The sequence below is a fragment of the Pelophylax lessonae genome (assembly GCF_965119305.1).
Source record: "Pelophylax lessonae genome assembly, chromosome: 12".
In the NCBI taxonomy this organism is placed as follows: Eukaryota; Metazoa; Chordata; class Amphibia; order Anura; family Ranidae; genus Pelophylax; species Pelophylax lessonae.
The window spans coordinates 153,090,538-153,116,291 of NC_138779.1; the positions used below are offsets into that span (position 1 = coordinate 153,090,538).

The 25,754-nt window shown below is 46.7% G+C and overlaps 1 protein-coding gene across 2 annotated transcripts in view; it reads right to left on the bottom strand.

Annotated features, from left to right (window-relative positions):
• Positions 1-1,046: 1,046 nt before the first annotated feature.
• The window catches only part of LOC309567760 (GTPase KRas-like), a 175,248-nt gene continuing 150,540 nt past the window's right edge, over positions 1,047-25,754 (bottom strand). For both annotated transcript variants that reach the window (XM_082273207.1, XM_082273206.1), the window contains exon 5: positions 1,047-1,160. In XM_082273207.1, the coding sequence (XP_082129333.1) occupies positions 1,050-1,160 (111 nt within the window). In that variant the 3' untranslated portion in view covers positions 1,047-1,049. The remainder of the gene's footprint in view (positions 1,161-25,754) is intronic.

The window sequence follows — 25,754 nt, forward strand, 5'->3', positions numbered from 1 at the left end:
GGAGAAAAAAATGACTAGCTAAAAAAAAAAAATCTACATAAAAAAAATTACTTCTATGTCCGGACCAAAGATCCCAGCAAGGAACTAGGTCCTTACTCCTGACTAGGCAGATTAAAACTGGTATCCTATGCAGGAAGAGAGAGGGTGTACCCTCCGGGATTGCCCATAGGCGTAGCCAGAACTTTTTTCTGTCTAGTGTCCTACTCCTGTAGGGGGCAGTATTACCCTACTGATCTGAATCGGAGAGAACTGCGTCTGTCAATGAACGATCGAGAAATCTAATTTCTTCATAAATTTAGCCTAAATGTATTCTAATAACCTGTCTTCAGTTAAAAAAGAAAAAAAGAAAAAAAAAAAAGAAGATGAACTGATGTACAGGTATTGGATTGTACCTATGCCTGTACCTGTCACCCACTCACTCAATATATTTGCTGTGAGAGGTCAGCAGGTGGTTAAATATTTTTAACATGCCAAACAATTTGTGTTAGGTGGGTGGCGGCTGTTTTCATGGAAGGTCCACTTTTTAAAACTAAATAAAAACAAAAAGAAAACCCCACAAAATAAATTTTCAAAGTTTTTATTTCTTACTAGCATGTTTCCCATTCTCAGACATAATTCACAACTATGATTTCATCACTTTTATAAAATTACTAGGATTTCTAGTTGAGCATTAGAAATACTGTTGACCAGTTTTGTGTTTATTCAGTTGGGTGGGTTTCACTCATCAGTTTCTCTCCAGAGAAAAAAAAAAATGAAACCGTCTGTTTAATTTGAGTTTGTACATTTATTACTGCCTTTTTGTTTCTATGCAAAAGTATGGACTTCAAGTTTATAAAGCCCAGCCTCCATACGCCAAAAAAAAAAAAAAAAAATATATATATATATGGGTTATGAAATCCCTCTAATAAAAACAATTAATGAAGTGAATCTTGAATAAATGGCAATTAGTCCCATTTCACTGCATTACTTAAGTCCAAACATTCAGTTTGCTTTTAGCTGGCACAAAGGCTGTGGCTTGACTGGTGTTCCTCTGAAGGATGGCACTTGTTTTAAAGAATGACACACTTCCTTTTGGAGGATTTCTTCTTTTTTCCATTGTTGATCTTCTCTTTGTGTTTGCGGATTTCACGGACGAGGGTGTAAAACGCATCTTCAACTCCCTTTGTGTCAAGATGATTCCAGAGGATACACAGGGGTGGGGATGGAGAAAAGTAAAAAGCATGTTAGTTGTAAAATGAACTGGAATTTCCCCCCACATAGTCTTTTGCTGCTAAAACAGAATGAGAAAGCCATTTTGCTTACATGATCCCTTCCTCTTTTATATAAACAGTTGAATTTACTGCCATTGAACAAAAGGACTATCATTTTTGACTGCCCCTGATGTTTTGTGATCTGTGTCACACAAAGTCTAAAGGATTTGCACTTCTGTACTTCTCAACCACTTCCATACCGGGCGATTTTTGGCACTTCACTCCTACATGAAAAAAAATGGATTTTTGTAAAATCTTACCGTAAAATCCTTTTCTCTTAGCTCATCGACAGACGTAGTCCTCGGTGATACACCACCTTCGGGTTATGTTACCTCCGCAGGAGCAGGACTAGACAGGAAATTAAAAAGCTCTGGCCACACCCTAGGGGCAGTCCCAGAGGGTATATCCTCTCTCTCTCTGCCTCAGCAAATCAGTTATGTGAAAAAGCAGAGCTTAGAGAATTTAACCCAACCCAACTCCAAAACAGAGGGGCGGGGACTACGTCTGTCGATGAGCTAAGAGAAAAGGATTTTACGGTAAGATTTTACAAAAATCCATTTTTCTCTAGCGCTCATCGACAGACGTAGTCCTCGGTGATACACCACCTTCGGGACGTCCCAGAGCAGTATCACAACTGAGGGGTGGGAAAATGGAAATCAAATCCCAATCTAGAAGGCCCAACCGGTGCCAACTAGAAGTTTACAATGCTCATCCTTAATGATGAGACTCAACCAAAAAAAGAGAAAACAATTTTTTTTTTTTTTTTTTTCAAACAGAAAAAAACCCTCGAGGTAGACCACCGGTCTCCTCAAATTGCGGCCTGCAAAACCTTGCGGCCAAATGAGGCATCCGCCGATGCCGTCACATCAATTTTATAGAATTTTGTAAAGGTATGTACCGACGACCAAGTGGCCGCCTTACATACCTGGACCACTGACGCCTGATGGCGAAAGGCCCAGGAAGTACTGAGCGCTCGAGTGGAGTGCGCCCTAACAGGGAACGGAGGACTCTGACCCTTAATAGAATAAGCCTGTACCACCGTTTGTCTAATCCATTTGGCAATGGTCGCGGCAGATGCAGGCAAACCCTTTCTGGGGCCATCCGTGATCACAAAAAGTGAATCCGTCTTACGGAATGATTCCGTAGCTTTCAGGTATACCCTGATTGCCCGAACCACATCCAAGGAATGCAACGCATGTTCCCGATGATGCTTGGGCTGAGGACACAAGGAAGGTAGTACAATATCTTCATTCAGATGAAAATCTGAAACCACCTTAGGAAGAAAAGATGGCTTAGGATGAAGTACTACCTTATCCCTATGAATCACTAGGTATGGGGACTGGCATGATAATGCAGCCAGTTCTGACACCCTGCGAGCAGAAGTAATAGCCACCAAGAAGGCCACCTTCTGGGATAAAGTAAGCAAGGGAATCTCCCTGATGTTTTCAAAGGGAGGTTTCTGTAGAACCGACAAAACCAAATTAAGATCCCAGGGCGGTAAGGGCGCGCGGACTGGAGGAGCCAGGTGCCGCACCCCCTGGATGAAATTCCGCACCAAGGATTTGGTAGCTAAAGGTTTCTGAAAGAAGATTGCTAATGCTGAAACTTGACCCTTGATGGTGCTCAAGGCTAGCTTCTGCTCAACCCCTTGTTGCAAAAAGGCCAATATTCGAGACACCGAATAGGTACGTGGAGGAAATCCTAAAGATTCGCACCACGCAATGTAAGTCTTCCATGTGTGATAATAGACTTTGCTGGAAGTCGCTTTCCTTGCTTTAATAAGGGTAGGAATGACTGAAGTAGACAAACCTCTGTCCTTCAGTACTTGGGTCTCAATGGCCAGGCCATTAAAACCAGCGACTGTAAAGCACGAAGGTAAATAGGTCCTAGAGACTACAGACACTCCCTGAGACGAAGTTCCCACGGAACGTCTGCGACTAACATGTCCAAGTCGGCCAGGCCGGCTTGAAGAGGCCAGCCTAGAATTTCTAGGACCACTGGCGCTGATAGGATCTGAACCAGGCGTCCCTAGAGCTATCTGGCCCCGACCATCCGAGAAAGTCTGGTCGTTTTCTGTTCCCACACATTTATCAGATACCTGATAGTTATCAGGAAAGGTGATCTTTTCTGGTTGAACCTCAGGGACCGAAGTCACCCGACTAGAGGCTACTTGGCCTATCTGGTCAATCAGATCCGATTCCTGTGAGGTATCGGGACTAATCTTAGGAAAAGGTAAAGGAAAAGATCTATACAGGGAACGGTAACTACCGCTTCCTGTACTTAAATGTTGGAAGGGAAGAATCGCACCGGTAGTAGTGGTAGATGCTCGATCTAATGTCCTGAATACCGGTGAAAACGTCCCCCCACCCTGAAATCGGGTGGGGGCGCACCTTCAGGCTGTGTACTCCTTTACTTCGGGTTTGGCTGGGTTGGTCCTCTGCTTGTCCGACCATCCCTTCTTGAACCCTCCTGGAGGAGTCTTGCCTTTCCCGGGAGTACCAGCCGGGCGCCCTTTATGGGCGGTAAAGAAAGGTCCTCGCTTGTTGCGAGGTCCCTTAACTTTTGCAGCCTGTGGCAAAAAAGTACTCTTGCCCCCGGTGGCATCCTTAATGATTTCATCTAGGTTGGCTCCAAATAGACGATTCCCCTGAAAAGGGAGATTGGTCAAAGTCTTTTTGGAACCTAGGTCAGCTGACCAGCATTTTAACCACAGCACACGTCTGAGGATCACTGCTAACTTAGATGCATGCCCTAACAAGGGAGTAGTGTCCAAGGCTGCGTCACAGATAAACCGTAGCCCTTGTATGATCTGTTCTATCAAATCAGATGTCTCCTGGGGAATATCTTTTCCCCTAAGATCTTGGCGTACCATTTTCGCCCATTCCGTAAGTGTCTGGGAAACTAGACCAATAACAATTACTGGTCTAAATGCTGACCCTATCAGAGAAAAGATAGTGCGGGACTCCGCTTCTATCTTTCGATCCACCGGATCCTTAAAGGACGAAGTGTCCTCCACTGGAATAACCGTGGCTTTATTCAGCCTGGAAATAGGCGGATCCACGACTGGTGGTACCGTCCATTTCTTAATGATGGATTCCTCAAACGGATAGCGTCTAGCAATACGCTTGGAAATAGTAAAGGTACGTTTAGAATGCTCCCATTCTCCTTTAATCTGATTACCAAAACATTTAGGTACAGGAAAAGCCTTCGCCGTCTTGATGGGCTTATTAGTCCCAAAAGGCCTTTCTGTTTCAGTTGCCTCTGCCGGTAAAGCCTCAAGTTTTAAGGTTTCTTGCACTGCCACAACTAGTGCGTCCACCAATGCTTCTTCCTGAATTATAGCAGGAGAAGAAGCGTCCTCCTCACTGTCTGAGGGGGCTTTACCTGGGATAACAGCCCTTGCAGAGGAACCTGCAACTGCAGTGACCATCTCTGAATCAGAGTCAGAGGTGTCATAGTATAGGGGTAGGCGGGGGTCGCTTCCTTGACCCCCGTCCCTGACAGGCCGCCTCCACCCGAGCCACCATAGACTCCAAAATTGCTGTAAATGACTCTATACTCTGTGCACCGGCGGGTCCCGAGGCCCCCTCGAGGGAAACAGGTGGGGGAATATGTGTGGCAGGGTCCATAATAACTCCAGTTACTTCCTGGATAATATAATTCAAAAGTAAAGAAAAAAACTTTTTTTTTTTTTCTGACCCCCAGCGCCACAAAAAAACCCCTTAGTGTTACCTGCTTAGGGATCCCTATCGATCGAGAGAGAGAGAGATAGACCCCCAGGCTCACCACTTGATGCTCAGAGTTAAACTGCAACAGCTTACAGCGCTGTCTTGACAAACAGGAAGTCTTTTGGCTGGCTGCCCAGGAAGAAAGGAGGCGGCTCCGCCCCTCTGCACGCCTTCCGGCGCCTCCCCCAAGCTCCACGAGGTGTAGGATCACCTCAAACATGGCCGCCCCCATGCTGGAGACACGAGGCTACGCCAAAATGGCGGCTCGTGCGATCCAGCAAAAAAAAAATGGCGGCGGCCTAAACTGAATAGCGGTGTGCTGCAAGGCACACAACACTCTCTCTGCATGGGGATATGGCGTGGTTGGCGGTACCGGCCCTGGCGGACCGCGTGGCCGTTCGGGAGGCCTGCTAATAGCTGGAGATCTGATTTGGAAGGCAGTCTACATGTCCGTGGCTTCTGACTGGTAGGTAGCTTATACTTAACCCATAAGATTCCCAGAATGCCACAGATTACATCTTTAAAACATGTATACAATAGATTGTTAGCTCCCAAGCCAAGCCTCCTGGCTTTTGCACACATAAATCACACTCAAAGTAGGAGGATTTGTGACATGTTATAGGATAGAAAGGACTCTTTCTTACCATACAGAGAGGGGCCCGCGTTCACCACAAAACCAGTCAGGGAAAAAGGGGGAACATACTACTTACCATACCGGAACCAGGCGGGCACCAACTCCTGACAGTACCCCTCTCCACCGGGGCGGGAGGGCTGTCGACCGATACGGACGCCGTGACTCATGGTCTTTGGCGTTTCGGCGAGACGTTTAACTCGCGTGGACAGTCCTTTAATGGGACTTTGTCGCGGCCGACCCAGCGCGGAGCTATGGCCTGCACTCGCTCGTAGGCTGAACTGGGGTGACCACCAGATCTCAACATCCAGCCCGTCGCCCAGTTCAGCTTTCTTGCTTGAAGATCTCACAGGAACACTGGAGAAAAAAGCTGTCTAAAAAAAATCCTTTAAGAAAAAATTCTTGCCAGGACCTAAGATCCCAGCAAGGTGTCTAGGTCCTTACTCCTAACTAGACAGAAAATAACTGATTTGCTGAGGCAGAGAGAGAGAGGATATACCCTCTGGGACTGCCCCTAGGGTGTGGCCAGAGCTTTTTAATTTCCTGTCTAGTCCTGCTCCTGCGGAGGTAACATAACCCGAAGGTGGTGTATCACCGAGGACTACGTCTGTCGATGAGCGCTAGAGAAATCATGATTTTTTTTTTGCTAGAAAATTACTCAGAACCCCCAAACATTATATATATTTTTTAGCAGAGACCCTAGGAAATAAAATAGCGGTCATTGCAACTTTTTATGTCATACGGTATTTGCGCAGAAATTTTTCAAACGCGTTTCATAAAACTTTTTTTTTTTTTTTTTTAATTAAAAAAAAAAACAAAAAAAAAACCACAGAAGTTAGCCCAATATTTTTGTATAATGTGAAAAATGATGTTATGCCGCGTAAATAGATACCCAACATGTCACGCTTTAAAACTGCGCACACTCGTGGAATGACGCCAAAACTTTGGTACTTAAAAATCTCCCCAGGCAGCGCTTTAAACATTTTAACAGGTTACCAGTTTAGAATTACAGTGGAGGAATTGGGCTAGAATTATTGCTCTTGCTCCAATGTCCACGGTCATACCTCACATGTATGGATTGAACGCCGTTTACATATGTGGCCGCGGCGTACGCATGCGTTCGCTTCTGTGTGCAAACACGCAGGGACGGGAACACTTTTTTTTTGGTTATTTTATTTTTATTTTTGAACCTTCCCTTTAATTTTGCCGGGCCTGGCGTGACGTCATCACATCGCACCCGGGCCTCCGTGAGTCACCTAGATTGCCATGGACCATTTGGTCATCGGCAGTCGCTATGGTGAACTTCCGCCAGCGGCTGATTCCTTCTCCGGCTCGTGGGGGGGGGGGGGAGGTATGTCTCCTCCTGCCACCTGTAAGAACGATCAAGCGGCTGAACATGATTGTTCTTATGGTGCGAGGAATCGCCGGCTGAAAAAAAAATCGGATTTTTGTAAGATCTTACCGTAAAATCCTTTTCTCTTACGCTCATTGACAGACGTAGTCTTCTTGATTCACAAGAACTGGGTTATGTTGTCTCCGCAGGAGCAGGACTAGGCAGAAAGAAAAAACGTTCTGGCTCCACCTTAGGGGCAGTCCCTGAGGGTATATCCTCCCTCTCTCTGCTACAAGGCATCAGTTCTGTCACAAAGCAGCAACAGAGAATTTAACCCAACCCAACTCAATAATAGAGGGGCGGGTACTACGTCTGTCAATGAGCTTAAGAGAAAAGGATTTTACGGTAAGATCTTACAAAAATCCGATTTTCTCTGTCGCTCATTGACAGACGTAGTCTTCTTGATTCACAAGAACTGGGACATCCAGAAGCAGTGCCACAAATGAGGGGTGGGATTGACCGAAATCAAAATCCAATCTAGAAGGCCCAACCGGTGCCAAACTAGAAGTTTTAAAGGCTCATTATAAACCAAGAATGAGACTCAAATGAAAATTTCCAACGGAAAAAAACACTCGAGGCAGACCACTGGTCTCCTCAAATGGCGGCCTGCAAAACCTTGCGGCCAAACGAGGCATCAGACGATGCCATTACATCAACTTTATAATGTTTTGTAAAGGTATGCACCGACGACCAGGTAGCCGCCTTGCACACCTGGACCACTGACGCCTGATGGCGAAAGGCCCATGACGCACTAAGTGCCCGAGTGGAGTGCGCCTTAACAGGGACTCCCGACCCTTAATAGAATAAGCCTGTACCACCGTCTGTCTGATCCATTTGGAAATAGTCGCGGCAGATGCAGGCAACCCCTTTTTGGGTCCATCTGGGATCACAAAAAGTGAATCCGTCTTGCGAAACGAGTCTGTCGTTTTCAAGTATACCCTGATCGCCCGGACCACATCCAAGGAGTGTAAAGCAAACTCCCGAGGATGACTGGGCTTAGGACACAGGGAAGGTAATACAATTTCTTCATTCAGATGAAATTCTGAAACCACTTTTGGTAGGAAGGATGGATTCGGACGAAGAACCACCTTATCTCTATGAACCACCAGATATGGGGAACGACAAGATAAAGCGGCCAGTTCTGACACCCTGCGTGCAGAAGTGATAGCCACCAAGAAGGCCACCTTCTGGGATAACGTAGGTAGAGGAATCTCCCTAATATCTTCAAAGGGAGGTTTCTGAAGAACCGACAATACTAAATTAAGATCCCAGGGTGGTAACGGCGCGCGCACTGGCGGAGCCAGATGTCGCACCCCCTGGATGAAATTCCGCACCAAGGAATGAGTAGCCAAAGGCTTCTGAAAGAAGATAGCTAATGCTGAGACCTGACCTTTGATAGTGCTCAAGGCCAGTTTCTGCTCAACCCCTTGTTGCAGAAAAGCTAATATTCGGCTAACCGAATAAGACCGTGGACTGAACCCCAGAGGTTCACACCATGCAATGTAGGACTTCCATGTACGATGATAAATCTTTCTGGAAGTCGCTTTCCTTGCTTAAACTAGAGTAGGAATAACTGAAGCTGACAATCCCTTGTCCTTCAGCACCTGGGTCTCAATAGCCAGGCCGTTAAAGCCAGCGATCGTAAAGCAGGATGGAAGATCGGTCCCTGAGACGGTAGGTCCTCCCTGAGAGGAAGTCTCCACGGGACGTCCGCCACCAGTCTGACCACGTCTGCGTACCAAGCTCGGCGAGGCCAGTCCGGAGCTACCAGGATTACTGGAATTCCTTCCTCCTCTATCCTGCGAAGAAGTCTTGGCAGTAACCCGAGAGGAGGGAAGGCATACATTAGCTGGTATTGCCCCCACGGGGCGATCAGTGCGTCTGCGGTCTCTGCTAGAGGATCGCGGGAGCGAGCCACGAATCTCTGTACTTTCCTGTTGAATCGTGATGCCAACAGATCCACATCCGGGGTGCCCCAACATAGGCACAACTAGTGGAAAACTTCTGGATGGAGGGACCATTCCCCTTGATCCAGAGTCTGACGGCTGAGATGATCTGCCTGCCAATTCTCCACCCCCAGAATGAACACCGCAGAGATAGCTGGAACAAATCGTTCCGCCCAGCGAAGAATGCAAGCCACTTCTTTGGCCGCTCGGACACTCTTGGTGCCCCCCTGGTGATTGACATAAGCCACGGCCGTGGCGTTGTCCGACTGGATCCGAACCGGGCTGCCCTGGAGCTGCTCGGTCCAGTAATTCAGACAAAGTTTGATCGCTCTCAGTTCCAATACATTTATCGGCAACCTGGATTCTTCCGGGGACCAAAGTCCTTGGACAGATAACTGACCGAGAATTCCTCCCCATCCGGATAGACTGGCATCCGTGGTCACTATCGTCCAATATATTGGCAGAAATGACTTTCCCTGGCTGAGCATCGGAGACCGAAGCCACCAGACCAGAGACTCTCTGGTCTGTTTGCTCAATCGGATCCGATTGTCCAGGGATTCCGGATTCCGATTCCATCTGAGAAGAATCTCTTGCTGAAGAATTCGGGTATGGGACTGGGCAAATGGGACTGCTTCGAAGGAAGCCACCATCAATCCCAGAACCCTCATGCAAGTTCGAAGAGAAGACCAGCTGTTGGATAGTAACAACTGGACTGCTGATTGCTGACTGTGTCTAGAATTAGACCCAGATATTCGAGCCTCTGGGTGGGAACCAGAAATGACTTTTGCTGGTTCACCAGCCACCCGAATTCCTGTAAAGAAATTATAGTAATTTCTATGTTTTGTAGCAGGGTCTGAGGAGACTCTGCATGAAGCAGGAGATCGTCTAGGTAACCTAGAATCGATATGCCTCTTTGGCGCAGTAGTGCCAACATTGGGGCCAACACCTTCGTGAAGACCCGAGGAGCCGTGGCGAGACCGAAAGGTAACGCCACAAACTGATAGTGGTTCTCTTCTAAGGAAAAGCGTAGAAACCGCTGATGTCCTGCGAAAATGGGAATGTGAAGATAGGCGTCCTTGATGTCTATGGACGCTAGGACATCCCCTGGATGCAGGAAGGCTGCTACTGTGCGAATGGATTCCATCTTGAATTTCCTTATGTTGAGAAAGGAATTGAGTGCCGTTAAGTCCAGAATTGGACGCACTTTGCCCTCTTTCCTGGGTATTGTAAATAGGTTTGAATAAAACCCTTGAAACCGTTCTGTCCAAGGAACGTGGACTACCACTCCTTGTTGTAGTAAATCCGTGACTGCTCTCCGCAGATCTTCTAAACGATCCGGGGATAGTCTGATATTGGAAGGGAAGAATCGCGCCGGTGGGAGAGATCGAAACTCGATCTTGTACCCTGACCTTATGACTTTGCAAACCCACTTGTCCGGGATTCTGGAAAGCCATGGATCCGGGAACCGGCGAAGACGTCCCCCCACCCCAATTATGGGTGGGGGCGCACCTTCAGGCTTTGGACGATTTATCTTCAGATCTGGAGGGGGCGGGCTTTTGCTTGCCCGACCAACGTCCCCTGAAGCCTCCTGAAGGAGCTTTGGAGGACTTAATTTTTTCACCCGCGGGACGAAAAAACTTTTTGTGAGCAGAGAAAGAAGGCCCTCGTCTTTGACGAGTTCCTTTACCCTTAACATTTTGCGGTAAAAAGGTGCTCTTTCCACCCGTGAGATCCTTAATGATCTCATCTAAGTTGGCTCCAAATAGACGCTCTCCTAAAAAGGGGATATTAGCCAATGCTTTTTTGGAACCTTGGTCGGCTAACCAACCTTTTAGCCACAGTGTACGCCTGAGAACCACTGCTGAAACTGATGCTTGCGCCAATAATGGAGTGGCGTCTAACGCCGCATCACACACAAACTGTAACCCCTGTATCATTTGTTCCAACAAATCTGATACCGCCTGAGGGACCTCTTCTAAGTCCCGGCGTAACCACTTGGTCCATTCAGTTACAGTCTGCGAAACCAGACCAATAGCAATTATAGGTCTGAAAGCTGATCCAATCAAGGAAAACATGGTGCGAGACATAGCTTCTATCTTGCGATCCACTGGATCTTTAAAAGACGGGGCGTCTTCTAAAGGAATAACCGTGGCTTTATTCAATCTAGCAATTGGTGAATCCACCACAGGTGGTTCTGTCCATTTCTTAATGAGGGTTTCCTCAAACGGATAACGCCTGTTAATGCGTTTAGAAATAGCAGAGGTGCGTTTTGGCAGACTCCATTCTTCTTTGATTGGATTGCCAAAACATTTGGGCAATGGAAAAACCTTCGCCACTTTCATGCGTTTTTTTAGTCCCAAAAGGGATTTCAGTTTCAGCTATTTCCGACGGAATACCCTGTAATCTTAAGGTTTCTTGAACAGATACAATGAGTGCGTTTACCAACGCTTCCTCTCGGGCTATGGCTGATGCCGAAACATCCTCCTCACTGTCTGAAGAGACAGTACCCGAGACACCAATCCCAGATGAAGTACCTGCAACTGCAGAAATAGGCTCAGAGTCTGAATCAGAGGTTTCAGATAATAAGGGGTTAGGCGGGGGTCGCTTTCTTGCGCCCTGTCCCTGACAAGCCACTTCCACCCGGGACACAAAAGTTTCCATAATAGCTGACAATGATTCAACCGTCAGTGGGGTGCTGGAGGAACCTGCAGACACCTCGAGGGGATCCGGTGGAGATACATGAGTGGCAGGGTCCATGTTAATTCAGGACACCTCTGCCAGAAAAAACAAAAAACTTTTTTTTTTTTTTAAATCAAAAAAAAAAATACCTCTTTTTTTTTTTTTATGTGTCTCCCCCTAGCGCAATAGCGCCCCTCAGAATACCTGCTTCTCGATCCCCACAGAGAGAAAGAGGGACCCCCCAAGGCTCACCACCCGATGCAGAGAAGTTTCCAACCAACTGCAGTCAGCGTCTGTCTTTTACAGACTGGAAAGAGCTGTGTTCGTTTTCCCGGGTAGAAGGACGTGGCTCCGCCCCCTGTGTACGCCTTCCGGCGTTCCCAGCTCTCCACGAGGTAGCTGGGCTCATCAAACATGGCCGCCCCCATACAGGAGACAATAAGACTCCAAAAACATGGCGGCCGGCGTGACCTGAGGACATACATGCACCCGGTCTACGGCAAAATGGCGGTGGACCGCCGAAATCGTTTTTCCCAGCACATCCACCTGCATCTCTGCTAAGTGGCGGTTTATCGATCTGCAGGAGGTACACTACAATTAAGGTAGGATTATACCTCCTATGTCTGCTGTAATACTACAGTCTGCTGGGTAGAGTGTTAGCTCTCAAACCAAGTACACTTCCCACCAAACACATACTGTATTTACAAGGGGGACTTTTAGTGTCAGATATATACTGACCATGTATGGAGGGGCCCATAATACATACTGCCTCATAACGAGGAAAAAAGGGAACGTTTACTCACCATACCAAACCGACAGGCACCCTCTCTTCACAATACCCTCTCCACCGGGGTGGGGGGTTGTGGACCACTCCGGACGCCTCGACTCTCTGGTTCCTGGCGTCCAAGCGAGACTTTTAACTCGCAAGGTCAGTCCCTCCAATGGGACTCCGTCGCGGCCGACCCAGCGCGGAGCTCTGGTCTGCACGCGCTCGTAGGCAGAAACCGGGGTGACCACTGGATCTCAACATCCAGCCCGTTGCCCGGCCCCGCATACTTACTTGAATGTGTCGCGGCCGACCAAGCGCAATGCAATGGTCTGCGCGCGCTCGTAGGCCGGCTGGGGTGACCACTAGTGTCGCCCAGTCCGGCGTATTTGCTTGAAGATCTCACAGGAAAAAAACACTGGAGAAAACTGCCTAAAAAATATTTTTTCTAAGAAAAAAATCTTGCCAGGACCCAAAAGATCCCAGCAAGGAACTTAGGTCCTTACTCCTGACTAGACAGAAAAAAACTGATGCCTTGTAGCAGAGAGAGGGAGGATATACCCTCAGGGACTGCCCCTAAGGTGGAGCCAGAACGTTTTTTCTTTCTGCCTAGTCCTGCTCCTGCGGAGACAACATAACCCAGTTCTTGTGAATCAAGAAGACTACGTCTGTCAATGAGCGACAGAGAAAATGATATTATATCTGAATGATTTCTGCAGCTGCAGGCATCATTCAGATATCCCCACTTAAAGCCCAGGATGTCATGACGTACTGCGGTATGGAAGTAGTTAAAATATTTCTTTTTTAACAGTGCAGAGTTTCTCCAACTCTGTCCCCCAATCCTATACAAGAAAAATTACAAATATAACTAAAAAAAATATTAAAAAAGTAAAAAAAAAGTCATAGCAAGACCCCTTTCACATAGAGCAGACACTGTCAAGCAGATCCGCCTCCTCAGCGGGAGATCTGTCTGCTGCTCCCTGCTAACCAGGCGGATGACAGGTCCGCTTCGCTGGTGCAAAGCGGACACAGACACAGCCTGTTGTTCTCTATGGGACGATCGGATGGAAACAGACTGTCCATTTCCATCTGATCCGATCTGCTAGATGGATAAGGAATGGGATTCCCATCTGTCTGTTTTTAGCAGACTGGATTGGATCGGATGCAGGTGGGTGTAAACGGACATATGTAAGTGAAAATGGAAACCACCGGATTTTTAGAGTAAATTGTTTAACACTTTAAGTACCTTCGGTTTTCACCATTTCACAAAAAGGTGCAATTTAAAATGTACAAATATTTGTTTACTAACTCAATACAGTTTTACCTTTTATATTTAGTTGGAATTTTGTACATTTTGCCATGAATGAATCCACTATTAACCACTTACCCACTGGGCACTTTTACACCCTTCCTAACCAGGCCAATTTTCAGCTTTCAGTGCTCTCACATTTTGAATACTGTACCCTTATGAAATTTTTGTCCTTTTTCACACAAATAGAGCTTTCTTTTGGTGGTATTTATTCTTCACTTGTTTTTTTTTTTGGTGCTATATAATGAAAAAAGACTGAAAATTTTGTAAAAAAAAAATGCATTTTCTTTGTTTTGGTTATAAAATTTAGCAAAAATTGGATTTTTGACTTACCGTAAAATCCATTTCTCTGATGTTCATTGACGGACACAGCTCCTGGTATTCATAACCATTTAATTATACTACCCCCTGCAGGAGTAGGACACTAGGCAGAAAAATTCTGGCTACACCTATGGCCAGTCCCAGGAGTTATACTCCCTCTCTCTGCTATAGCCACTCAGTTTTGTAACAAGCAGTGTCAGAAGAATAACTGTGCAGAGGGGTGGTGCTGTGTCCATCAATGATCATCAGAGAAATGGATTCTATGGCAAGTCAAAAATCCCATTTTCTCTTTTGTTCATTGTCAGACACAGCTCCTGGTATTTATAACTACTGGGAAGTCCCAAAGCAGTGTTAAACATAAGGGGTGGGAACAACCAAAAAAATCCCAAAGCTAAACATTAGCCAACCAGGCAACAGTGGCTCAACCAAACAACCAGAGCCCACCTGAAACAATAGACCCTCAAAGAGGATCAGGTCCTCAAACATGAACCTGCAAAACCTTATGGCCAAAGGAAGCATCCGCAGATGCCAACACATCCACTTTATAAAACTTTGTAAAAGTGTGCACTGATGACCTTGCAAACTTGCGTCACTGACGCCTGATGACAGAAGGCCCAGGAGGCACTAAGCGCCCTAGTAGAGTGCCCCTTGACAGGAAAAGGAGGAACCTGACCCCTGATGAAATAGGCCTTAACCACCGTCTGTCTGATCAATTTGGAAATGGTCGCAAAGGAAGCAGACAACCCTTTTCAAGGTCCATCCGTGAGCATAAATAGAGGGTTTGACTTCCTGAAAGACTCCATAGCTGCCAGGCTGGAAGGAACGATGGACAGGGGCAAAGAACCACCTTATCCCTGTGAATCACCAGGTAAGGTGAACGACAGAATAGCGCCGCCAGTTCCGACACCCTGCGAGCAGAAGTGATAGCCACTAAAAAGGCCACTTTCTGAGACAACATAAGCAGGGGAATCTCCCCATTATTTTCAAAAGGAGGCTTCTGCAGAGCTGAAAGCACCAAACATCCAAGGCGGCAATGGAACCCGCACAGGAGGAACCAAATGTCGGACACCCTGAAGAAAGGTACGCACCAGGGAGTGTGTGGCCAAAGGTCGTTGGAAGACGACCGCCCGTGGTTGCAGACCCTGCAGGGTGACCCATGTCTGCGGTGGCCAAAATCGGATTCAGGATCTGATGAGACAGATGAGGCAGGGGAAGGTGAGGCACTTTTTGCTAGCCTGTCGCCCACAAGCCACCTCCACCCGGGACACAAGGGACTCCAGGACTGCTGTCAGTGCATGGATGGATGGGATCTGGAAGGCCCCGCAGCCTCAGAGAGGGGATCAGGTAGGGAAATGTTCTTCAATGAGTAACCAGGGGGACCCCACAAAAAAAGTGTAAAACACTGCTAAGGGACAACCCTCACTGCGCTGGCAGCATCACCCGGTTGCCAGGCACAAAGCACCAAGCGATTCTCCGCAGAGAGGCAGAGGACCCCACCAGACTCACCACCCGCAGAGCCAAGCACCTGCAGCCACCAGGATAATCTGCACTACACGTACGGCCATCAGGAAGTAAAATGATCCAGCACCAGGGGATGAGGAGGGGCCGCTGCTATTTTCAATGGCAAACCACAGCAAAATGGCCACCAGACTACACAAACATGGCCGCCCTGTATCGAACACACAGGCTACAATGTAATGTCAGCCCACGAGGCATACAGGGACCCAGGATTGGAAGACCAGGCCCCAAGAACAGATCCAGGCGGGGGGGGGGGCATGGCAGGTGACCCCACCAGGTACAACCTCCCTGCACAGTCGATCTCATCCAGTCGCCGGCGGTGCGCCCCCCGGCCCCCATCGCCAGTCAGCGACCTTCCCCCATTTCAAGAAAGTGGCCAGGCCACCCAAATAGCCCCAGCGTATATGGGAGGGGGGGGGGGGGGGCAAGATAAGGGATTCGGCAAAGGGGGCGGTGCCTGCAGGAAGGAGGTGAACCCAGGGGTCTGACCGTCCCAACATGCACCCCATGGGGACAGCTACTCACCATACCAGGAACCAGACTGGCACCGATCCGATCCAGACAGAACCCCTCTCCATTGCAATGGAGGAACGCTGTGACTCAGGCTGAGACCCGGTTGTATGGAACCTCACGAGGAGTTTACCTCACAGGCCAGACTGCGTCCAGTGGGTCTATACCATGGCTGACTTAGCGGAGCTGAGGTCTGTGCGCGCTCGCTGGCCAGGCCATGGTGACCACTGGATTTAGATTATCCAGCCCATCGCCCAGTCCGGCAGTTGATTATAGATCTCACAGGAAAAATTCAGGAGGAAAAAATGTTCTAAAAAATGTTGCTAGGACCAAAGATCCCAGCAAGGAACTAGGTCCTTACTCCTGACCAGGCAGAAAAAAAAAAAAAACTGAGTGACTATAGCAGAAAGAGGGAGTTTACCCCCTGGGACTGCCCATGGGTGTAGCCAGAATGTTTTTTCTGCCTAGTGTCCTACTCCTGTAGGGGGCAGTAAAACCCAATGGTTAGGAATATCAGAAGCTGTGTACGTCAATGAACGAAAGAGAAAATGTGGTTTGACAAGGTTTACACTGATGTTTACTGCATTGGAAGTTGCAGTAAGCTATTCATCTATTGATCCAATTAGGATTGATGATTCACTTTTACACTGTGGAGTTTAATTGTAACCTTGCACATGGAATTACGTGTTTTGTCATGTCGTGTTGTAACGTCCAAATTATTTTAAATATGTACAGTGACTTGCGAAAGTATTCGGCCCCCTTGAACTTTGCAACCTTTTGCCACATTTCAGGCTTCAAACATAAACATATAAAACTGTAATTTTTTGGTGAAGAACTAACAAGTGGGACACAAACATGAAATGGAACGAAATTTATTGGATATTTCAAACTTTGTTAAATAAAAAACTGAAAAATTGGGCGTGCAAAATTATTCAGCCCCTTTACTTTCAGTGCAGCAAACACTCTCCAGAAGTTCAGTGAGGATCTCTGAATGATCCAATGTTGACCCAAATGACTAATGATGATAAATAGAATCCACCTGTGTGTAATCAAGTCTTCCGTATAAATGCACCTGCACTGTGATAGTCTCAGAGGTCCGTTTAAAGCGCAGAGAGCATCATGAAGAACAAGGAACACACCAGGCAGGTCCGAGATACTGTTGTGGAGAAGTTTAAAGCCGGATTTGGATACAAAAAGATTTCCCAAGCTTTAAACATCCCAAGGAGCACTGTGCAAGCGATAATATTGAAATGGAAGGAGTATCAAACCACTGCAAATCTACGAAGACCTGGCCGTCCCTCTAAACCAGGGGTGGGGAACCTATGGTTCGGGGGCCGTATGCGGCCCCCGGAGTCATCTGGTCCGGCCCCCCATGCAGCTGAGTCTGTGGCTCTCAGCTGATCTGTCAGAATGGAGCCGATGCTTCCTGTATAGTTCCTGCTCCGTTATGACAGTCTGAGTGAGTCACAGGCGGAGTGATATCAAATGCACTCCGCCTGTGACCAATACAGGAAACATCACCTCTTCCTCCAGCGTGGCACTGCTACACTTCTCCTAGCCAGCATTTCCCGCCAGCAGCACACACAGCAGTACCAGCCAGAGCCAGCAGTACCAGCCAGAACCATCAGTACCAGCCAGAACCATCAGTACCAGCCAGAACCATCAGTACCAGCCAGAACCAGCAGTACTCACAGCAGTACCAGCCAGAACCAGCAGTACCTACAACAGTACCAGCCAGCAGTACCTACAGCACAGTACCAGCCAGCAGTACCCACAGCAATACCAGCCAGCAGTACCAGCCTGAGCCAGCAGTACCTGCCTGAGCCAGCAGTACCCACAGCACAGTACCAGCCTGAGCCCGCAGTACCCACAGCACAGTACCAGCCAGCAGTACCCACAGCACAGTACCAGCCTGAGCCAGCAGTACCTGCCTGAGCCAGCAGTACCCACAGCACAGTACCAGCCTGAGCCAGCAGTACCCACAGCAGTACCAGCCAGCAGTACCTACAGCACAGTACCAGCCTGAGTCAGCAGTACCCACAGCAGTATCAGCCTGAACCAGCAGTACCATCCAGCAGTACTCACCGCACAGTACAAGCCAGCAGTACCCACAGCAGTACCAGCCAGCTATATCCACCAGCAGTACCTGCCAGTAGTTCTTTTCAAAACTTTCCACCACAAAAAAGTCGTCTGCGCTCCAGACTGACCTTTGCAAAGCTGGAAAACCTGTTGCAAGTAGCAACATCATCAATACCAGCTAACACCACACACCTCACCAAAGAGAAGCAGTTGCAGCCATCACATTAGGGGTGAGTTAAATGTTTGACCAAATATAACAGGCTAATTTTTAAGGTGATAATTTTGTACGGCCCCCGAATGGTTTTATAAATACCCAAATGGCCCTTGGCAGAAAAAAGGTTCCCCACCCCTGCTCTAAACTTTCAGCTCATACAAGGAGAAGACTGATCAGAGATGCAGCCAAGAGGCCCATGATCACTCTGGATGAACTGCAGAGATCTACAGCTGAGGTACGAGACTCTGTCCTTAGGACAACAATCAGACATATACTGCACAAATCTGGCCTTTATGGAAGAGTGGCAAGAAGAAAGCCATTTCTTAAAGATATCCATAAAAAGTGTTGTTTAAAGTTTGCCACAAGCCACCTGGGAGACACACCAAACATGTGGAAGAAGGTGCTTTGGTCAGATGAAACCAAAATCTAACTTTTTGGCAACAATGCAAAACTTATTTTTGGCGTAAAAGCAACACAGCTTATCACCCTGAACACACCATCCCCACTGTCAAACATGGTGGTGGAAGCATCATGGTTTGGGCCTGCTTTTCTTCAGCAGGGACAGGGAAGATGGTTAAAATTGATGGGAAGAGGGATGGAGCCAAATACAGGGCCATTCTGGAAGAAAACCTGATGGAGTCTGCAAAAGACCTGAGACTGGGACGGAGATTTGTCTTCCAACAAGACAATGATCCAAAACATAAAGCAAAATCTACAATGGAATGGTTTACAAATAAACATATCCAGGTGTTAGAATGGCCAAATCAAAGTCCAGACCTGAATCCAATCGAGAATCTGTGGAAAGAACTGAAAACTGCTGTTCACAAACGCTCTCCATCCAACCTCACTGAGCTCGAGCTGTTTTGCAAGGAGGAATGGGCAAAAATTTCAGTCTCTCGATGTGCAAAACTGATAGAGACATACCCCAAGCGACTTACAGCTGTAATCGCAGCAAATGGTGGCGCTACAAAGTATTAACTTAAGGGGGCTGAATAATTTTGCACGCCCAATTTTTCAGTTTTTTATTTTGTTAAAAAAGTTTGAAATATCCAATAAATTTCGTTCCACTTCTTGATTGTGTCCCACTTGTTGATTCTTCACAAAAAAATTACAGTTTTATATCTTTAGGTTTGAAGCCTGAAATGTGGCAAAAGGTCGAAAATTTCAAGGGGGCCAAATACTTTCGCAAGGCACCGTATAAATAAAAAAAGAAATTGATACAATACCAGGATCTGTGTCCGTCAATAAACGAAAGAAAAATAGTAAGTTTTTCTTCATAAATTTTCGCCAAAAGTCCTCTTTGGTAAAAATAACCTAAGTATATATTATTTGTTCTTTGTGAAAGTTATACAGTCTACAAGCTATGGAACCAATCATTGAAGATTGATCACACCTGATGTACTGACAGACTCATTTCTTGAGACACTAACAAGCCAGAAAAGTACAAATAACCTCCCAAATTACCCCTTTTTGTAAAGTAGACATTCCAAGTGAAAACCAGAAACCACCCTCGGAGGGAAGGACAGATCCAGACAAAGTACCTGACCCTCAATTGAATAAGCCTGAACCACAGTCTGTCCGATCGATCTGAAAACAGTCGCAGGAGCCCCACGCAGCCCTGTTCTTGGGCCATCCGTGAGTACAGAGAGCGAACCTGACTCACAAAGAGACTCAGTAGTCACAAAGTACACCCTGAGTGCCCGATCTACATCCAGAGTATGCAATGCATAATCCTTAGGATGTTTGAGCTTAGGACGCCGAGACGGTAATACAATGTCCTCGTTCAAGTGAACACTAGAAACCACGTTCGGAGGGAAGGACAGATCCAGACAAAGTACCACTTGTCTCCATGATCCAACATATAGGGAGAACGACAGGACAATGTCACCAGTGCAGACACCTGCGCACAGAGTGATAGCAACAAGGAAGGCCACTTTCTGTAATAAGGCAGGCAGGGGATACCCTCGAATACTCGCAAACATTCTATTCACTACCAAAATTTCATAAAAATCTAAGCAAACCACTAGGGAGACCTATAATTTATTGACGAGGGAGTCTAACTGAAAATGCAAGTATTTTAGTTGATACACACTTCCGTTCCCACATACTAGCCTTATCATCCTATACTCACATACTAGCCTTATCATCCTATACTAAGGACACCATTCACGTTCTCCAGATGATTGGGGACATGCATGTTCCCTCTGGGGTGTGGTTGGTAGCTGTGGATGTGAAGGCACTCTACAGCAGTACACCACACAAAAAACTTTTGTTGTCAATACATTTTTACATAGAGAAGCACCGTTCACAAGCCATATAATGACTTCATCCTGGCTCTTGACTCATCTTACACAACAATTTTTTTATTTTTATTTGATGGCTCCCACTACCTTCAGGTGCAGAGGGTAGCGATGGGGACCTCCTGTGCTCTGTCGTATGGCAACCTGTACCCTGGGTGGGAGCGTCACATAATGAGTGACGAGTCTCTTTGGATGTACCTGTGCCATATATTAACATGGCACAGGTACTATAATAACATACTCATCCTCTGGGACAGTACAAGGGACTTGTTGAGTGCCTTCATCCAGACTTCCAATAAAAATTACTTTAATCTGTAATTTACAATGACATGCAATCAACATACCATCTCCTTTCTTGACAATATCCATCATCAAGGTAGACATGACTCTGCGTACAACGCTTTTTCGGAAAACCACTGCAGGGAACACTATTTTAAGAGGAAATAGTGGACACCCAAACAGCCTCGTTAAGTCCCTCCCTTATGGGCAACACTTGCGTATTAAACGCAATTGCTCATCAAAGGAGGACTTTTGCAAACAAGCCAACGATCTAAGAAATATTCCCAAAAAAAAAAAAAATCAAAAAAGGCATACCAAAGAGCCAAAAACAACAAAAGGAAGGATCTCCTCTTTTAAAAAAGTAGACATAACAGAGATTCAGATCAAACGAACGCGACTAAGCTAATATTGAGATATTCAAGACAACAGTACCAAATTCAGACACATAGTAGAAAAAAACTGGTATTTACTCAAAGCTGACCCACAAGTAGCGGGTTGCATTAGGGGAAAGAGGAAATTGTATTCCACAAAAGCAACTCCTTTTGGGACCAGTTAGTACAAAGTAAGTACAACGAAAATGGCAGCCACTACAAATGTAAATATCCAGGCACCCATAGATATGGCAGATGCTCATACTGCCAATACATCTGGCCTGGACAGACACATACACTATCAAATAGAGAAACCCATCAGGCAAAACATTTTGTAAACTGCCAAACAATGGGAATGGTCTACCCAATTACATGTCTTTGTGGCAGTTATGTAGGGAAGATCAAGCGCCACTTTTGGCAACAAATATATGATATGACCATGTTTCCGCTATCAAGGGGGTAGACATCATGTCACCTACTGGAAAGACATGGAACATGAAAACATAAAAATCCACACTGCGTTTGATTTTTTGCCCTTGAATGGATCTATACCGATGCACGAGGAGGCGACTGGGATCGCCTCATCTTTCAGAGGGAGACCAGATGGATTCATCAATTGGGGCAGACACAAGCACCAGGCCTCAATGATGCGGTAAGCTTAAACGGTTTCTTTTGGTGTCCCCTAAAATAATAACAAATCCATCTTAAGCCCTTTAGTAAGAACAGGGTCCAGACATCACCCTATAGACCAGGGATCCTCAAACTACGGCCCTCCAGCTGTTGCGGAACTACATGTCCCATGAGGCATTGTAAAACTCTGACATTCCCAGACATGACTAGGCATGAAGGGAATTGTAGTTCCTAAACAACTGAAGGGCCATAATTTGAAGACCCCTGCTATAGACTCACATTAGGGATCTGTATAATATGTTAATGTTGGTCTATTTGTGTTAAGTATGTTTTGTGGTGGTTTTTGATGTATTATGTGTATGTACCAACGTTGCTGGATACGATCACCTGTTACCTCCTCCTAGAATGGTAAGATCCTTATTGTGTGTTCGGGCACCATGATGGTCCCCTTTTTCCTGAGTTACTCATGTCCCTGGGGTCAATTGGCATAATTTGTACTGACCCAGTCGACTGACAATATGCTTGGAGGATTGGGGTCGATTGTCCTTTAGAGGCTCTGGGGTATTATCACTCTCTTAGGCAAACACATCAGGCTCTTTTTTGTATCATTTCTGCTCTGATGGGGCGGGGCCTTGATGTGTGGTGTCTTGCTGGCTTGGCGGGCGCTTACTGCTGTTGCTGAGGGGGCGGGTATGCCTGTGTCTCTGCCGCTCTCTGATTAACTGCGAGATATGGGTTTCTTGATTGGCCTTGCGAATTTTGGCACATTGCGATGACGTCATGGCCGGACATAGACGGGTTTGTCCTCGTGTCCAGGTTTTTTTGGACGCTTGTGCGTGACGTCACGCCTGCACAGTGCGGCCTATGACGGTGGCCGCATGCTAAACAAATATGAGATGGGCTGACACATACAGATGTAGCTGATTAGACCACAATTAGCCCAGTCCCCACCCCGTCTGCCTACTTCTAATGCTGGGCCATTCTTAATGGTGAGAACCACATCTTCACGCTGACCGAGAAAAGAGACAGTGCAGTTTATCTTCTTCTTTCACCCCTGCATCAGCAGCTGACTCACCACCCTGGGATGACAACTACTTTACATGGATATTGCACACCAGGTAAAGGGACATTTTGAGTGGCCCTTCCTTCTTATGCAGGTATGTAGGTACATATCCACAATCTTATTTTAAACTCTCTTTTTATACATATACACATATGTGAGGGAATGTAAATATATGGGGTGTGATGGGCAATGGATGTATGTGGGGGGTAACTAATTAAGTACGATATACCTTTGTTAAAATATAGTAGAGGTGATAGTTACTGCAGTATCCTTGAAGAGCACTTCTAAAACAGACTCTCAGAACAGGGAGTAGGGGTGCAGTTGGGAATATATGGGGCTATCCACCACATACAGTACAGACCAAAAGTTTGGACACACCTTCTCATTCAAAGAGTTTTCTTTATTGTCATGACTATGAAAATTGTAGAGTCACACTTCAAGAGGTAGTCACCTGAAATGGTCTTCCAACAGTCTTGAAGGAGTTCCCAGAAATGCTTAGCACTTGTTGGCCCCTTTGCCTTCACTCTGCGGTCCAGCTCACCCCAAACTAGGGCTGCACAATATTGGAAAAAAAAAAAAAAAATCACATTGCGATATTTTTTCCCCCATCGATATATATTGCGATATTTATACCCGCCTCTTCCTGGTGTACATGGTACAGCCGCCTCCCCTCCGTATTTGGTACCTTCTTGGCAGCCTCGGTCCACGTGCGCTCCCTCCGCCTCTACGGTTTGTCCCTCATGATCGTGCTGTAAAGTCGGTTCTCCCGGAGGGAGGGGGAATCTCTCTGGCTGGGGGCAGGCGGAAACGCGGGAAGTGGGGGTAACGCTGGGAGTTGTAGTCCTCTCCACCAGGCAGCACCTTCGCACAGGAAGCACACTCCCAGTCCCCACAATACATTTCCGCCCCACAGCACAGCGAACCAATCACGTCGTGAGTAGCGGCACAGCGAACCAATCAGGTATGCAGGCACGCGTGATTGGTTCCCTGTGCCGCTGCTCACCGCTCAGTCAGGAGAGCTGCAGGACGGATGCCGGGCTGTATTCTTCTACCTTCACTGTGAGTCCCCAATATCGCATGATCCGGCGATGTGACTATCGCCCACGCCACGATATTCGATGTTACATCGAATATCGTTCAGCCCTACCCCAAACCATCTCGATTGGGTTCAGGTCCGGTGACTGTGGAGGCCAGGTCATCTGCCGCAGCACCCCATCACTCTCCTTCTTGGTCAAATAGCCCTTACACAGCCTGGAGCTGCGTTTGGGGTCATTGTCCTTTTGAAAAATAAATGATGGTCCAACTAAACGCAAACTGGATGGAATAGCATGCCGCTGCAAGATGCTGTGGTAGCCATGCTGGTTCAGTATGCCTTCAATTTTAAATAAATACCCAACAGTGTCACCAGCAAAGCACCCCCACACCTCCTCCTCCATGCTTCACGGTGGGAACCAGGCATGTAGAGTCCATCCGTTCACCTTTTCTGCGTCGCACAAAGACACAGTGGTTGGAACCAAAGATCTCAAATTTGCACTCCTCAGACCAAAGCACAGATTTCCACTGGTCTAATGTCCATTCCTTGTGTTCTTTAGCCCAAACAAGTCTCTTCTGCTTGTTGCCTTTCTTTAGCAGTGGTTTCCTAGCAGATATTCTACCATGAAGGCCTGATTCACACAGTCACCTCTTAACAGTTGTTCTAGAGATGTGTCTGCTGCTAGAACTCCATGTGCCATTGACCTGGTCTCTAATCTGAGCTGCTGTTAACCTGCGATTTCTGAGGCTGGTGACTCGGATGAACTTATCCTCCGCAGCAGAGGTGACTCTTGGTCTTCCTTTCCTGGGACGGTCCGCATGCGAGCCAGTTTCTTTGTAGCGCTTGATGGTTTTTGTGACTGCACTTGGGGACACTTTCAAAGTTTTCCCAATTTTTCCGACTGACTGACCTTCATTTCTTAAAGTAATGATGGCCACCCGTTTGCCTGTACTTAGAATTTGTATTATGGCAAGAAAAAAGCAGCTAACAGTCTATTCAGTAGGACTATCAGCTGTGTATCCACCTGACTTCTGCACAACACAACTGATGGTCCCAACCCCATTTATAAGGCAAGAAATCACACTTATTAAAACCTGACAGGGCACACCTGTGAAGTGAAAACCATTTCAGGTGACTACCTCTTGAAGTGTGATTCTACAATTTTCAAAGTCATGAAAATAAAGAAAACGCTTTGAATAAGAAGGTGTGTCCAAACTTTTGGTCTGTACTGTAGGAACAAAAGAAAGTCTACCCCCATTTTTTCTCTCTTATGCTACATTTATGACTCTTACCGGATACTTTATTAGTATTACCACACAAAAAAAACTCTGTTGTAGATAATTAACTGCAAAGACGGATGTTGATGACCTATGGATGTGGCCCCTTTTGGATTTCCCCATCAAATGCGGGATTGGGTAACAGCTGGTAATAGGAATAATGGGATTTTTGACTTACCATAAAATCCATTTCTCTGATGTTCATTGACGGACACAGCTCCTGATATTCATAACCATTAGGTTATAATGCCCCCTACAGGGAGTAGGACACTAGGCAGAAAAGAATTCTGGCTACACCCATGGGCACTCCCACGGGGTAAAGTCCCTCTCTCTGCTATAGCCACTCAGTTTTGTGTAGGAGCTTAGCCCACCCAGTCAGTTTGCGACACTAGGGCAATGGGGACTACCTTCCTCTCTGCCAAACCAGCCAGAGTGTACATAGTGCGGGCCACAGCCT